The sequence below is a fragment of the Neodiprion virginianus genome, chromosome 5 (genome assembly GCF_021901495.1).
Source record: "Neodiprion virginianus isolate iyNeoVirg1 chromosome 5, iyNeoVirg1.1, whole genome shotgun sequence".
Classification (NCBI taxonomy): Eukaryota; Metazoa; Arthropoda; class Insecta; order Hymenoptera; family Diprionidae; genus Neodiprion; species Neodiprion virginianus.
In genome coordinates this window covers 35037806-35054906 of record NC_060881.1, presented here as the reverse complement: position 1 = coordinate 35054906, position 17101 = coordinate 35037806, and the positions used below count along the sequence as shown (strand labels likewise).

Genomic DNA, 17101 nt, shown 5'->3' with positions numbered 1-17101 from the left:
GCTGATGTTACATTGCGAGATAAAGTATTCGTGCACGACAAGAATACGCCGCTGCGATAGTCAAACAACAATCGCTTGATTTGCTGAAACCCGAGTTGAAATAGCCGCACTCGCAAGCTTTCCACACCTTACACTCACCGCTATTGGTGACGAACTGGCACTTATCGTGAATACATGCAGCTATAGAAGCGACGTTAATGTCTTGTTTGAATACACCTATCCACAGTCAACGTTGATCTTGACAACCAGGCAGTAAATTTATCTCCAAGAATGAACACGTGACTACGCGAACTTAAACTTACGCTTAGAAATAGGATTTATATCACGTGAACCGTAAAAGTTTGCAGTGATTTGCTATGGATCAGTTTCTTGGCATTCGACTATCTCACGATCCAAGCCCGAAATAATGAATCTCTAGCAATTTTCGGGGCGTTATCAACGACTGAGATAAGTTCGTTCACTTTTTTCACAAATTGGTTCGCGCCATTTAATTGGATGCTGTGGCTGGCGTGAAAATGATCGGGAAAATTGTCAGGCTGGTTTATAACGTAGAGTGGCTACGTCGTTACGAGGCTTAATTACAATTTGGTGAAAATTGAATTTTCGTTGATGAGCGCGAATTATGACGAGCTTCAACTACAAGGAGAAGCCTCACCTCAACTTACGAATTGTGAATTAATATACTAAACTGTTTTCCTACGACTAATCATCTTCTGTGTTTTGCTGAACTTACTTTATTTATTAGAGGACCCATTATTTTAAAGCGATACATAAGTTATAATACGTAGAATAATTATAACGCAAGAATCCAGTGCAGCACAGGAATTTTATTCAAACTGAATAATTATCATATACTTTTCGTTTTTATTCGTCAAGAGTGAAATAGAAAAAATGTGCATCTGTCACGATGGTACATAACTCTGAACAGTAATTGTTGATTAATCGTTATTCAATGTATCGCATAATTTTAGCCAGATGTTAAATGACTAAACAGTGACTGAAATTGCCAGTCGAATTTATACGCCCCCAATCTGACTAATCAGGAAAGACAAACAATGTATATCTCTTTATTCTATAAAAACAGATGCCTTTATTTTTTAATAATAAATATCTTTTGGCATGTTTGCTGTCGTCGCGTTGTAAGCTCCAAATCGATCACGAAGAAAACGTTCTTGTTTTCCTTCTTACAGTATATTATTAACAGTCACATGTTCCTCCTGGAATATTCAATGGTTTCAAGGTCCGACTGCTATGGAAACATCTATCACTTGCGCAATTATACTACATTAATTTTGTGATTTTGTGCCAAACTTGAAATCACTGACTCAAGTCGTTATCAGCGATATGAAAATTTCCTCTAATTTCGCCGCGTATACTGAAATTTGTATGGATCATTCGATAAATCCAACCATGCAATACGCCAACTTGCAATGACAACTTTTGCGCCTGCGAGTTTATATATCGCAGCCCGCATGACTCTAAAGAATAGAAATTTGCATACAGCAGGCGTTTAACGATACGCGCTATGCATGCAGGTTTTGACTAACAACTACCGTATATTCGACGATCCTCATTACTCAATCATTGATACAAGGTCCAACTGTGTTTGATTAAATGAAGATAAAAATTTCAATCTCATCTTGGGAATTGCTAGACCGTATGAAATTCGTACGGACAAGAACTTGGAATTCAAATGTGGATTATACTATCAGCATGTTCCCCCAGGGCGGAATTTTATTTTTCTTTATCCATCTCCGAGTGCAGCTGGCATTTTACCCGAGAGAAATTGCCTACTCCACTTGCTCACCCTTGGCTATACGTTGCTGCCAAGCGTACGGGGTGTAGTACGGTGCTGGGACTTATGGCGAATTTAGTCCGCACCACGTAGCTTTGGCGTTTCCTTTCCCTTTCCATTTCCCTGTCTCTTTCCCTCTACCGTCATATTCCTCTTTCTCTTTCGTTGCCCTTCCTCTCTCGGCGACAGTGGAGCTCCATGTAAGCCGCGAACTACAATCCCTCGGGAGAATTTCTACCCTTATCCCAACTGCAACGATCAATATAACACTATGGGTCATAGAGCATGTTGTGTTTGCGTACACAGACTGGAAATTTATGTTGTGGAATTGTTGTTTCGCAAAAGTAACGATTTCAAGTTAATTACTGATTTTCGGCGGTGCAGCGCTTATTACTTTTTCAACAATTGGATTTCAGTAAATCATGAACTTGAACTAACAGCTTTATTCTTCAAATCTCCGCACGACAGCGAACCTAACTCATAAACATTTTCACTCTGTGTTCATTTCATAATATATTATTGGAAGCACGCTTTATTTACGATACGACCCTTTTCCACATGGTATAGTACGAATGTAGGTATAATAATGCAGCTATATTTAGTCTGGCGTGAATATCGATTTTGGTATAAAAAGATTGGAGGGTAACTGCGGCAGAGCTTGGAAGACGCAAGGACGCGGTGAAAAACAAGTGCAAAAAACTGTGTAACATTAATTTGCCGCCATCGAATCATAGCTTGGCTGTTTTTTAGTCTATTAATAAAATACCGTATATACTCTGTATACGAATGATTCTTCGGAACTATATTATGCTCTTTGCGTGAGCGCAATGCTCTCTCTCTCTCTCTCTCTCTCTCTCTCTCTCTGTCTCTCTCTCTCTCTCTCTCTCTCTCTCTCTCTCTCTCTCTCTCTCTCTCTCTCTCTCTCTCTCTCTCTCTCTCTCTCTCTCTCTCTCTCTCTCTCTCTCTCTCTCTCTCTCTCTCTCTCTCTCTCTCTCTCTCTCTCTCTCTCTCTCTCTCTCTCTCTCTCTCTCCTCTCTCTCTCTCTCTCTCTCTGCTCCTGGCAGGAGGGTAGCAGAGTGTGAGTCATTCATTCCCCTGTAATTTCATCAGTCACGTGGTTCACGGCACGGGGTTGCAGTGTGGCAGGAGCAAAGGTTCGAGGTGCACCCGGTGAATCAGAACGATTATAGGGCAGTTTTTAAGATCAATATCGTTTCAGGAACGTGTTTCATGTCGGACGGGGAACGACGGTTACTGTATTTGCAATTCTCAAAATGCTGCAGCACGCTCACAAAATGCGTAGCTATACGAAAAGAATGAAATCCTTCCTGCTTTATACAAAGAACTGCGCTCCATAACTAATCGTGAATATAAATATTACGGTGCTATTGCCAAAAGGTGTATAATTTTGATTTTTTTTTTCATTGCCTATTTTTCCGTAGACTAATTTTCAAGCTAAATATTAAAAAATAATATACACCCGTTTGGCTTTAAAATTTTTTTTCAAGATTTAACTTGAAAATGAGTCTTTGGAACGATCGTCAATGAAAAAAAAAAAAAAATTATACGCCCTTTTGGAATGATCACCGCGATATATTTCTATAGTGTAAAAACTTGCGGCAAAATTCTTTCACGTCAAATGGTTAACTGTTACTGTCGTTTCGTTGTAGTGGAGCAGTGAAGGAATAATCTGTCTTACCAAATTGCAACGTGTTATTACTCGGTTCTCTGATAATTAATTAATCACTGAAGGTGTCGGCGGCTAATGTATGGCGTCATTCTCACGCACATTGGCATGTACAGGTACATATTATATTATTGGCATGTATGTGTGCAGTGTGACGCGATTAGAGCGCAGTCATGTTATTCGCCGAGGCTGTCATCAGCAGAGCTGGAGCAGAGCACTCGGTATCGCGTGCAGCGCAGGGTGCAATAAAATTTATTATCCACCCTCCCGAAACCGTGCAACGGCAATCGATCGCTTAAGGGGCGAGAGAGTCTGAGCGCAATGGTATAACAGAGCACGGTGACTGGCATGGCTGCAGCACCTCCACGAGAGGCGACGTCAAAGGGATGAGGGTTCGAATTTAGCGTTTCAATTCTCTGATTCGACGAAGATCCCCGCAGAATCCTTATGGAAATTCGCTCCCGATCAAATTGGCTGGATTTTCAATATGTTGTAGTACATATTCTTCCGATCAAAACTTCTTATGGACACAGGTCCCAAAAAATCAGTAGAGGTATAGGCTTCGGAAGGGGGGTGGATGGATTTTTTGATATCTATGGGTTACAAAATTTTTACGAATTACAAAGCTTCAAGGCGGACTTGAGATCAAGTATATCACTCAAAAACCCCACAGCCGATTCGCAGAGACTCCGCATACGCGTGAAAAACAGGACAAGCCGATTGTCGCAAGAGTCGGAGGGTCTCGTTCTTCGCGCGAAATCTGACGTTGCACCTCCTTCCGGTAAACTAGCGAGTTCATGGATGGAGTCAATGCATTGACGGAATCAATCACAGACTGTATCGAAGCCTGTATCTCGGAAACTATTGATTTTGGGACTTGTGTTTATAAGAACTTTTGATAGAGAGGATACGTACTGTAACATACTGAAAATCCGGCCAATTTGACCGGCAGCCAATTTTCATAACGATTCTGTGGGGTCCTTTCCCTGCTTTTTTTTACATTGTTGCAGCTACTAAGGTTTTACGCATTTGACAACTTGCTGATTACAAATTATACGTTCATATCAATTAATTTTACTTTTCTTAACGAATAATAACTGTGTGTGGTGAAATCGAAGGTTTTTAATATTTGAGTACCATACAAATTCTCGAAACAGTTGTTCAATATACTTGCAATTATCTAGAAAGTAGAGTAGCTGATAGAAAGACGTGCGTTTATCCGTTACAAGTAGTAGGTGTTTTCAGATAAGATTACGGTTGGCCGATTCGAGCGGTTTAGTAATTATTATTTGCGTTAACTTAATTCGGTGTACCTATTCAATTAATGCACCAGCCGGTGGGAATCGTATTCATAAATTTAATTACTCTTTTACCGAGGCGACGATCGGATATTTTTATTCACCCTAAGCCTAAATTGATCATTTACCAAGCATATGTACACCGTCGAAGCGGTTTGCCCACGCTTGATTGTTTCTAGGTTAAAGTCGACCTACGCGCACTGACATCTTGGAACTTGATGCCCACGCATGCAACTGCGACTAGTATAGCAGGAATCAGCTCTTTGGGTGCAGCATTTGGCTTTCCTGGTATATAGTCGCTGTCACTCCGGTGCTTAACCGAGTGCAGAGATATTCTAGAAGAGAGGAATAATTTCCGCTCGGTAAGACAAGTGTTGATAAAAGTTGATGAAAGGACAATACAGCAGTTTGCTGAATTAACAGGAACTTGTTGTTGGATGCGGTCTGAAAAAGTCTGAAAAAGTCAAGTTTATCCCATTCGGCAAATCGTTTGTCGAACAGATTGAAAAGGAATTTTTATTGCAGCAGCCAAAGAACTTCTGGCATCGGGTACCGGATTTCAATACCATTAGAGGTGATTACTGGATAGCTAGTTATTATTTCAGGAGCAATTGATGGCATTAAATAGCTTAAACGAGTTGGGGAACGCATGCTAATAATCCGGCAGGGGTACAATGAGTCTGATCTAATTGATGCAATTGATCGTGATTGAGCGGGAAGCCCAACTTCACGGACCTTGAAAGTGTAGGGGAAAGAGAAAAAATACACGGATGTGACAAGTATATTCATCATCGACTGATCAGTCACTGCCGCAACGATAGTCGTATCGCAAAGGAAATATGATATAAAGAATGTATAACGTGAGGAAGAGAGAAAAGAAAACGGTCATTAATTATTTAGGTTGAGAGAAGAAATTGATTATTGCTGTGTAGGAGCTGTGAATTATAAATATTCGAAGCATGGTAGTATAACGATTTTCAATATTCGTAATAAAGGTTCGTGAAACAACTTTTATCATGAATAACCTAATCGACATGACTTCCTATTTCCTTTGTTATTCATTGTCAGAGCTGAGTGAGATAAAAACAAACCTCATATTGCAGCATGGCCTTAGAACAGTACCATTTTCAAGTCGGAACTCTCGGATCCTCGTAAGCCTCACTGAACGTCAAACAAACTAAATCGTATCAACTTTCATTTTCCAATAAGAAATGATTTTTTCATCAAGAAAAGTTTCAGCTTCACAACTATTTATTAATATAATTTAACAATAATTATAAAACAAATTTCACTCTTAGCCGACGCTTATGGAGTTCATAGAACGATTATTCTCAACCGGCGTCGTGAGAGTTGATTAAAATAATATGATAAAACAAAAATCAATCGGCACTTATAACGTGCATGGATTGTACAGAGACGTGAAACACATGACGCGACTGCACTCCATTGCCGTGTAAGACTCGCGTGGCGTCAACACTACAAGGGCACTGATTTGTTTTTTTTAGCCGGTTGTTTTTATTCCTGCTTCCTTTTTGTTTCCACGCGCAGTCAATGAAAGAACCGACGACGAATCGTTATACGGAACTACTGGTGGGGCTTTGGCGGGGACGAGACGTCGGCGTCCCGACCCTCGGCGTCATCGCTGCCTATAACCAACCCTCGGCGTCTGCGCTCTTCGAATCCCTGCGTTTTCCCATTGTATTCGGTAAACCAACCCTTATCGTATGTCTGACGCCCGAAGGAGGAAACGCCGTCACTTCGCGGCCTAAGAAAACTGCATGAATTACACAGGCCTGCGAAATATAACCTTTAATTTCACCTTTAAAGTAAAAATGCTTTTTTTAGGTATTTAGGAACGTTGAATTAATATATATCGCTAGTTTTGTTATTTATTTTTTTTTTTTTTATTTTAACGGCACATCGAGATTTATTTTTATCCCAGATATACACGTTTACAGATTGTTCGATCAATTTTTATTAAAAAATAATATACAATGAATATTAAACTGAATTCTTAGTTACAAAATGAATAGTATTAGTTCTAAACAAGACTTAGACTAGATAAATCGAAAAGACTTATGATATCTTTTTCTAGTTTCTTCGAAACTCCTGTTTAATTTTTGTTCTCTTGTACTACTTACGTAGCTCTAGATATGCTTAAAATCATCATAAACAGCAAGTGGCGAGGGTAGATGAATATTCAAATATCAACACTACCATTGACCCGTATAATTAACACAGAAATTGGAAGTTAATTCTAGGAGTATTAAAAAAACAGAAAAAAAATTCTCAGAAAATTTACGTGATAGAATTTTTTAAATATTTGTCTCACAGATTCGTACCTAATACCGACCGAAATTACTACTCAGTTTTGTCAGGGGAAAACCATCGCAGACCTGTGTTATTCTTCCTCTCTCTCTTGTTTCGTTATTTATTTTTAATTCCAGGCTTATTACATCACATCTAGTCCATGAATGCAGAACGAACAGTATGGTACGAAACAAGTAGCAGAGCTCATATCCTCTCTGTAATATACATATACAATGAATGTTACCACTTATATCCCTATTACAACCTAACCCTGAAAATGAAAATTCACTTCGTCATTGTTTCCAATTTTTCGTATATGTGGGTGCGTGGATGTGCGAAGGATCATCAATATCACAAAAAAATTCATTTCATGATGTGCTTGAGTCGTGTTAATAATTGTTAACATTGTCCATCTATTGTCAGGTGCACAGCTAACGCACCGTGGTATATCAGCTCATCAATACCGAAAATTGATAATTAACAATTATCCGCAAGACGGTTAGAAAATAGCACGAGCAAAACATGGGAGTTAGTATTTTATACCGGCCGTTGAATTCTCACGGACCTGGAATTATAGTAGTTCCATGTATCCTCTACCCATGTGAACTTAATTGTATACGTCGGGTTGTAATGAACGCTTAAGTAACACGAGCATAAAGGAACTCGTAATAAAAAAGGTCTTCGAGATATACACGATACTTCTTATTCCTGAAATTGGTATTAAAAAAAAAAAACCTGCTGATTTACACGCCCTGGGTCGGACACGATTATAAACATGTGTTATCAAAGGATTCGGCATTTTCTTTTTTAATTCTGCCTCGATTCAATTCCGCGATTTTTTTGTCCTCATTTTCTGCGAGTTTCGTTACACGGTCGGTCAATACCCCCTCGCTGAGATACAATTATTTCACGACTAGTTGTAAGACTTCACGGTCACTGAGAATAATTATATATCCTGCACTCATATTTGCAGTTTAGACAGCCTGAGAAACGTGAATAACACCGTTAAGGAGAATATTTTATTCTGTTTTGATATAAGTTCAGGCAGCTGCTTGTTCTGACTGTCGACACTTTTATTTCTTCGAGTGGAAACTTCAGCAGTCTCACCACATTGTAGTCACTGTTGTACCTGATTACGCGTCTTGATGAACATTCTTCATCACGCACAAGTTGGTATTCAACGGGATGTCACGATTTCTCAGATTAGTAATGCTTCATAATAAGTTCTGTTCTGCACAGAATGCACAATGTATCTGCATTCGAGCTTATCGTATTCATGAGTTTCCCAATCAGTAAGCGTACGTGATGTTAACTATGTAGGTATAGTTGTTATCATCCAGAGCAGCACATGACTCCATTTAATTCGAGAATAAAAGAACCTAAACATTCTAGACGAAAAAAACACCAGTGAACAAAGTGAACGAAAAGTGATATACGCCATTTAGTCTGAAAATAGCAGACTCTAAACCAGCCAAGCAGGGGGTTTAGAAGCAGAAACTTATAATCCGTCAGAAATAGTCGTTGGCGAGTACTTGTCACAAGTCGTCGGTACCTCAGTTGGCACGTGGAAAAATAAATCTTTCTATACATACATCGATACCCGGGTGAAAATTTATACTACTACGAATTTTTACTGATTTTTTACTTGTACCATCTCGCAAACTTTTACTGAAAATCTACAAGTGTTTATGAAATACTATCCTTATTTATAATTTTTTGTACCAAATTGTACGAAATGTTCCAATTTCCTTTAAAAAAATCGTAGAAAATCGTAGAAATCATTTTCACCGGGGCGTATCTTTGTGCAAAGACCTGCAAGTTTGGGGTTGCAAGTGTACGTATGAATGGTGGCGGATCGCAGGAAGAGAAAGGTGCGCACGTGCATGCGACATGTGAGGTACCTACATACACCTACTATAGCAAAACATATCGGGTGTCGGGGATCGAAACCCTTGACGGACCGCCGTTGATCGATGGGATAAAATCGGTCTACGCCTCTCTCCTAGCTGCGTAGAATGCAGGCCCGGATTAAGGGGGCTTTTCTACAAAAAAGGCCGAATTTTTGTCCGGCAAGATGGTCCAATAGGTTAAATTTCAAAAGTGGTGACAGAAAATTAAGTCAACTTAGGTTAAGAAGAACATTTTTATTATAATATTTCTCTGTATATGTAATTAAGTTTGCTTAAATTAATCTTGTACAGAAACACATTTTGTACTACGATATTGAGTTATGATATTTCATATCTTTTTTTACGCCTCAATGCTGGAAAAATCATCTTTTACATTTTCAAAATCTAAATTACAAGCGATTTCACTCTCTATGCTCAACGGGGACAAAGCATTTGGTAATTCCTGTGATACTAGGGAAAAAAATTAGGGGTCTACGATATTTTGTATCTACCCGTGTATGCAAAGTTCTCGAACCTTATGCAGGAAATTCTTCGAAACCGGATAGAAGCGAGAGATTGACATCGACGCGATCCATTATTGGTAAAGATCAGGAGTTCACATTTTTGGTAATCTCGGTACTATCTCGAAAATTTTGATTTTGAAAATTGAAGGGCAGAAAATTTCAGTGACCTAAGGCTTCACCCGTTTTAGCCTTACGGTTAATCCGAGCCTGGTCGAATGGCGCGCTGAATGTATCGCCGTTTGGCTCCTGCCGCGATTGCCCCTCGCTTGTAAACTGCGGACGATAGATGGTCATCGGGATGTTGTGATACTTGACGGTGCCTTTGACGATTTACGAGACCCGCGCGTGGGTAGACCTGTACGGGCATTTCGCTCAGCAGAATGACGCCCCGTCGTCATAAATTCGTCTGGTTTACTCGCAGTGTCGTATCATAAAAATTTCACTATACGCAACAGATACAAGGCGTGGATTTAGTCCAATTTCAATCGATTTTTTCCTTGTCCTAGCTGTATCCGATGCGAGTAGTATGCGGAGGCTGGGGGTCAAAACTTGGAAGGATCAATATTTGGAATGGCCGGTATATCGAAATTTCAAACATGAGAAGATAAAATAACGAAAGATGAATTGTTCGAAATCTGGATTTTTGAAAGTGTCAGTGATTAGTCGTCACTCTAATCAGTGACGTTATTTTATTCTCGCATATTTGAAATTCCGATATACCGGCCATTCCAAATATTGATCCTTTCAAATTTTAACCCCCGCCCTATTTGGAGTGAAATTTTATTCGACCATTGTAGCGTTTTTTTTTTTCGTGGCACACTCACATTTACCGAACGTTGGCAAACATTGTTACGTCATTGGCTAATATCATTCAACTTGAAAAGTCGATGGTGAAACGTTGTTTGCAAACGAAAGTGGCCCCCGTGCATGCTGATATTAATTTCGTTCTATCGGCAGCAGGCTCTCAGCCGTCGAATATTTGGGATGCCTAAATCCAATGGCGGATGGGTACTACATAAAACGCAGCCAACGAAGTAGGCCCAGCAACTACGTAGATCGTGATAGTAGATTTCATTGAAATCACAAACACAGCGGTGCTGCTATACTCACAGCTATTTCAACAAAAGAAAATAACTCCGAGAAAACTTACGCATCCGCGGCGAAGGAAGATGACGGGGAAGAAATGGAAGAAGAGATGGGAGAGGAAAGGAAGACGCTCTCCATTGCACTGCAATGGACCATCGGAGAGTCGATATTTTTAGAATCATGTTCAACTATGCGAGCACATTACTATCCCGGCACTCTCTCGCAGGCACGCGAGTTTAAAAGCAATGAACAAACATTGAAACTGGCAACCGTTTACACATTCGGCATTTTTTGTTTTCAAATCAATACAGATGGGAAAAGCTAACTGTGTGGCTTGTTATACGTCGTTTACTGGATCCGGTGACACGGTTCTTGTTGGATTTGAAATTACGGAGCGACATAACGGAATCATACGTGGCTGGTTGGCAAAGGCCCCGATAGCATCCGCCGAACTCGGGGATCAATTTTTGTCATTTGACTCGGGGGTCAGATTCAAGGACGGTCACGGAGTCGAATCTTTTGTGCCTCTAAATAAGTGGGCTTAAGGTTACATAGGTGTGTGTGGTGTGCTTCGGGGAGGTCAGCCACCAGAGCCTAACCAAAGAATCGGTTGATTCTGAGAAATTCTACCGCCACGAGGCAAACGAATATCGTACGAAGATTCCGTGAAAATATTTCGAAACTGCTCCGATCGGTTTTCAGGTTTCACGTACTTCGTAAAATCGTGACGAATTACGAGGCTGAAGTTGGTAACGTTAACGTAACGAAACATTGGGAGGAGAAATTACTATTTTGCAAGTTTATATAGTGACTTTGAAGTAAGGTTTTCAAAATATCAATACGATTGCCTCAGTATGATTTACTGAATTTCAGACATTCCTGCAATTGTGAAATAACATTTTTTCCGAAGCGTTAATCATTTCAATAACGCTACTAACTTCAGTCTCACGTATCCGGTTAAACTTCCCTAAAATATCATGAGGCTGAAGTTAGTAACGTTATCGTAACGAAACATTGGTGAAAAAAATCACTCTTCCGTATTTTACAATAATTTTGTAGGATCTAAGTTTTTGAAATATGAGTGTGCTTTGTTCTATTACAGTTTACTAAATTTCAGACAATTCCAAAATTGCAAAATAACGGTTTTTCCTCAGTATGAATCGTTACGATAACGTTACTAACTTCAACACGATGAAAACTACTTCAAAGTCACTATAAACTTAAAAAATGGTAATTTTTCGTCACGTTAACGTGACTGACTTCAGACTCGTGACGAAGTCTAAATATATTATATGTACGAATACTGCACTTTCGAAGGAAGACTCTAAAACTCGAAATCTTCCCAAATTATTTAAAAAATTTCACTGTGTCCTGTACTTGCCTGCGAGGCAGGACAGGCCGACCCTTTTTTCTGCACGACCGCCGTCACATCTGTATAAATAATAAAATTATATTCTAACATCTATCTCATATGACGCACCGCGGGAAGAGATGACTGACCCAAAGTCCGTTTTCAATGTCAACAGCTCATCGGATCGTTTTCAGCATCCCCGCTCTACGCGATAGTTCCATCTTTGTTTTCTGACAAGCAGATTCCTATTCATTTCACTCTTACGATTAGCATCGAAGCGATAATCGAGAATGAAATAATTTGCCATCCTTCCGAGCTACACGAGAGTTGTAGAGCGATTCGAATACCAACTGCATCGTAAGAGATAACCAAACATGGTTAATAGCGGATAGAAATGCAGAGCCTTTCGGACTATAAACGGTAGTAAACTTGTAAAAGGCTCAACCGAAGTCGAGTTATTCGAATTAACGTTTGGGTGAAGCAGAACGGTGATTCGTCATAGTCGTGACACACGTACATATGTGATGTCCTCTACACTTTCATACGTTTGACAATGAGTATGAAAATCATGGCGTTAATGACTCGCGAAGTAATCCCATAGAACGAAAGTGTTTAAACGGTCCTAATTTAGTTAGAGATTAATTGGCCTTAACAGGCCAGGATAATCCACGTATTTAAAGTCCGGCGTATAGAACGCGTGCCAGACGTGATAAGATAACCGCGCCACACTGTCGTGTCTCCATGCTCTCTGGTTTGACGAGAGAAATTTTAATTGGATTAAAACGAGAGCCGAGGCATCTGTGTGTGCTTTCTGAATAATAGTCGAGAGGAAAGCGTTGGCACCACGTGCATGTTACGTTAGGAAGCGGTGAGTATCAGGTCGACTTTTGTGCGGAGAGGAGGGTCCGCACTTCAAGGAACTTATTTTAAACGCTTTGTCGTCCATACGGTCTACAGCTGCATGTGTACAACGTACAGTCAACAATGACAGTTGAATATGCGCATGCGCAAAAGTCTCCAGTCGTAAGTCTTCTTCGATAACGTGTGTAAATGCAGTTTTTAAGGAACACGTTTCTCCTTTTGTACCGCTCAGGGTTCGCTACAAATCATCCTGCATATTTTTTTTTTTTTTTTTGAGGCGGTTACCAGTCTAGGGACGCAACGATGGTCAACGAAGGTACTTGACCACCGTAAGGTTCCTCGAATTCGTGGCATGTATGTCTGTGTACACTGTTCAACTTAATCTCTCAGGCAAAAATTTAGCTAATTAAATTTTGCCGCTTATTATGGATTATTTAGACAGCCTCTGTAGTCACGCGGTCGCTGCGGTAAACTAACGTGGCAACGCGCAAAAATTTCCGTTACGTCCTCGACGCACGAAATGGCGTTTTTCATGGCCACGACCTAGATGTATCTAATTTGCACGATGTCATAATTGGATACATCCCAGCTGTTCAAGTTTGAAAAGTTCAGTTTCGAGTGTAGAAAATTTGCATCAACAAACACCGACTTTTTTATCAATTCTTGTTGGAGGCGTTTCCGATAATGCCTAGGAATTCGATCGGGATTCCGGTTAAAGCGTAATTACTTTCCATGACCCTATCGGTTAAATCTCTTCGGTGCACTAGGTATACCTATATATACCTAGGTATCCTCTAGCGGTTGGCACTAGCGCGGGAACATTCCTCACTGAAAGTGCGTTCAAATTGAGCGTCATTTCAAATCACCAAATCTGCGGTTATTTGCAACTAAGGAGACCATGAATTGGTCGAGAATTTATTGCCAAGCTGATTCGGAGGAAAATTTTATTAAAAAAGTACGTTGGTTTCGGCATAATGCAGGAATGAATTCGAAGATAATCTTCTGGTCCTCAAGTGCCACAATTCGAATACTTTCAGCACCAGCAGATTCTCTCGATCGCTATATGGAAATGTACCCCTGTTCTTGCAATCGGACTTGGTAATTTACAAGTCAGCACGATCAGAACTTGAACTAACCGAACAGCGATCGAAAACCACAGCGATGCTTGACTCGTTAACCGAAAATTCGTAAATCTAGATATAGAATTGATTTGATAAGAATCTGCGAGCAGACTTGAAGGCAAAAATTCAGTGGGAAAGAAAAGAAATGAGTGATAACGATAAGGCGCAGCTAGAGGTTGGAATTAGATTATGAAAAATCGCACGATATAATAATACCGATGGTAATCGTATACGAACATCTGCACGAGGAGAATTTTATCCGAAAACCGCAGACCAGGTAGGGTGTAGGATAGGAAACTCGTCTGTGGTTGAAGATAAACAGCGACGGGTGTCGCCGGCGGACTGCGGCTCGTCTTAAAAAGTGAAAATTAAACGTCGAAAGCTGTTGAACCGTGTTAGCGTTAACCGCACCACCTCCATCCACCTTCGCCAGAAATTCTTCGGGCGTATTTCCTCATGACTTTTTACTGGGAGATGCGCTCGGAATTATACGTACTCAGCCTACTCAATATGCCGCGCGTCTACCTCGTTATTAGATTGTTGATTCTGTCCAGCGTAACATTCAATGTTACCCAATTATCATTGACACCGATGTGTTTAATAGTGATCGAAGTACTGCGACGGTGCTAATCGTACCGAAGTGATCCTCCAAGTAAGACGTACGCGTCGTAAACATTGCTTCCGGCATGAGATCACAACCGTTGAAACGTGTGCAGAAGCATTTTGTAGTTAGTAGCGGTCGAACGGAATCTGCTACAGACACTTATAACGATATCGATAATGTAAATAACAAATCGCGAGATAGCAACGTTTCGAAGATCCGGCGAGGTCTGGAATCAAATGAAAGAAAATGGATTGACGTAATTCAGCATCCTAGGTCGCTTTGGCGGTCTCTCGTTAGGTAGAAAAAATGTTCCGACATTAGCGGTGAAGGTACCGATGTCTAGATAGCATGAAGCGAAATAAGATGTGAAATATGAGGGTTCCGCGAGAGCGATGATGCGCCGTCGATCTTGTGTGTAAACTGTAAAGTATGATGTACGATGGTGCAATTGGATGGGAAGTAGGAATCACTCACCTGTCATCCTGTAGGCGTTTCAAATCAGCCATCTCCAATTCAAACTTGAGTTTTGACACTTCGCACAACAACGCGTCGCGTTCACCTATGATGTCCGTAAGCTCGTGCTGAATTCTTTCTATTTCTGCATATTGCCTCGCTATTAGCTGATTCTTTTCCTCGAGCATCGTCTCGAGGTCGGGATCCGGAAACCCTCCCGGGTCACCGATCTTTGTCACATCGCTCATTGTTTGTTTGTTTTCACACACCGCGGGGGTACGTTGCTTACTACACTCTGTATTTCCAACTTGGAACAAGCGTTTATCGGCCCGTTCTCACTTCACCCGATTCCGGACACGCGCGTGCGATTATTGCCATAACATGTCTTACATCACCTCCAGGTAGCAATCAACTCGACGATGTTTTTTCTTCACTGATAGCGTTCCACGCCGTCGCAGATAAACTCACGACGCGGACGACTCTCGGCTCACGTTCGCCATCTTGTATTCCGGTATCCGCTGCCTGCTGCTGGCTGTTAGTGCTTACCTCTAAAACCAGTCTCGGACTTTCCACGGCGATCCGGAACCCTACCAGACCCGGTGAACGACTAGCAGCTGCAGCGCGCAAGCGCGCTCAGCCAGAGTTCATTCAACGATCTCGGGTTTGCTGCTTTCGTCTCACTGGTACGCTGGAACCGTTCGATGTTTTATTCCGAATGCCAAGTACATTGTTCAAGGAATCGTAAACTTACCGTGGGTTTCAATAAATTGACCCTGTATGTTCGTCAGATGACCGATGTCGTTGGTGAAAAGCCTTAGAACTTTGAATTATTTCAAATTTACGAATCGCGGGATTTCACTGAAGCGCTGAGTCGATAAAACAGTACGTGGTACCGCATGATGGATTACCATGCGATAGTACCAGCAGCAGCTCGTTACTGGGCGTCGGACGAAAACCATCTATCGATGTTCGTTCCAGGTACCGGAAAAGATGCGAATGAATATGTCTACTTCGGTTAATGTCACCACTAACAGAGTGTTCACTGAAGTGTTCTCCAGAGTCGGAGTCTTTCTCAAAGTGTGAAACAATAAGAAAAATATTTTTTCGATTGAAGAGCATTGATCGTTGAAATTATGTACACGTCGCTTAGTCGGATCGATCATGTGTAGTTCTGGTATTGTTTCAAGTTCTTTTTCTTGGAAGGTTGTTGCACTCTTCAGCTAACGCTGCGATAAGCTATGTTGAAAATTGTGTCTTTTCAATGATCAGTCCTGACATCGTCGAAGTACGACGCGTGATCGGAAAATCCCAAATAAAGCATAAAGATCTGCAGGTATTATGGCCAAGCAGCCGAAGATGGGAAAATTTAGAGTAATGTTACATAAAATTTCGTTTTATTGTAAAAGTTGCTGCACCGTCGTTTCACGTCCACCGTATCAGATTATTCGCGGCAGATTTCCATTGTAATGTCACGTGGTCATGAGTTCCATGCAAACGGAACACTGTTAATTCTGACTAACGCAGACGTTTTTTTACAGGAAGGCAACAGCTGACCTCTTATCTCGGTCTTATCAAGCCACTTATGTTCTTATATCCATAAACTACACATATGCACCCTCTTAATAGATTAATTATGCCATTCACAGGTAGCCTTCGTGATATTCACGTAGCCGCGATTCAACAGGAACAAATTCTAATATGTTGTACCGCTGCGCTGTATAGAGGTGAAAGACATTCTATCTGATTGTGAAACAATTTAATAGAACAACCAGTCATATTTGCGCTATTCTTCTAAAAAAAAAGACGTTAAAAATAGAATATTTCCAGGACACAAGAAGAATACAAAGACAGTTTCCAGGATTTTTGAAGGACAAGCAAAATTCGAGGATATTTCCAGATCCATTGGACACCATGTAAAGTCATGTGCCGCTGTAAGAGCAGATTTCCGCTACAGCAAGATAGCGATGGTGCGAATGAGTCAAAGTAGGTATATATACTTGATTGCAGTCCGCCTCCGAGGAAGAGGTATAGATGTATGTATCCTATGTTCTATGTAACATATGTACCTGTGACCTGTGGATGCATAGAAGCGCTGCCTTGGCTAATAAACCGAACCTAGCCC

At 40.8% G+C, this 17101-nt stretch overlaps 1 protein-coding gene across 3 annotated transcripts in view; it reads right to left on the bottom strand.

The window, feature by feature from the left end:
- Positions 1 to 15535, bottom strand: part of LOC124306499 (IQ motif and SEC7 domain-containing protein 1) — a 49321-nt gene extending 33786 nt beyond the window's left edge. The window contains exon 1 of one of the 3 annotated variants that reach the window (XM_046767302.1): positions 15001 to 15535. In XM_046767302.1, the coding sequence (XP_046623258.1) occupies positions 15001 to 15227 (227 nt within the window). In that variant the 5' untranslated portion in view covers positions 15228 to 15535. Of the gene's footprint in view, positions 1 to 5871; positions 5893 to 15000 lie in introns of those variants that run through there. The other 2 variants (XM_046767296.1, XM_046767304.1) reach the window with 2 other exon arrangements.
- Between the last annotated feature and the right edge of the window lie 1566 nt (positions 15536 to 17101).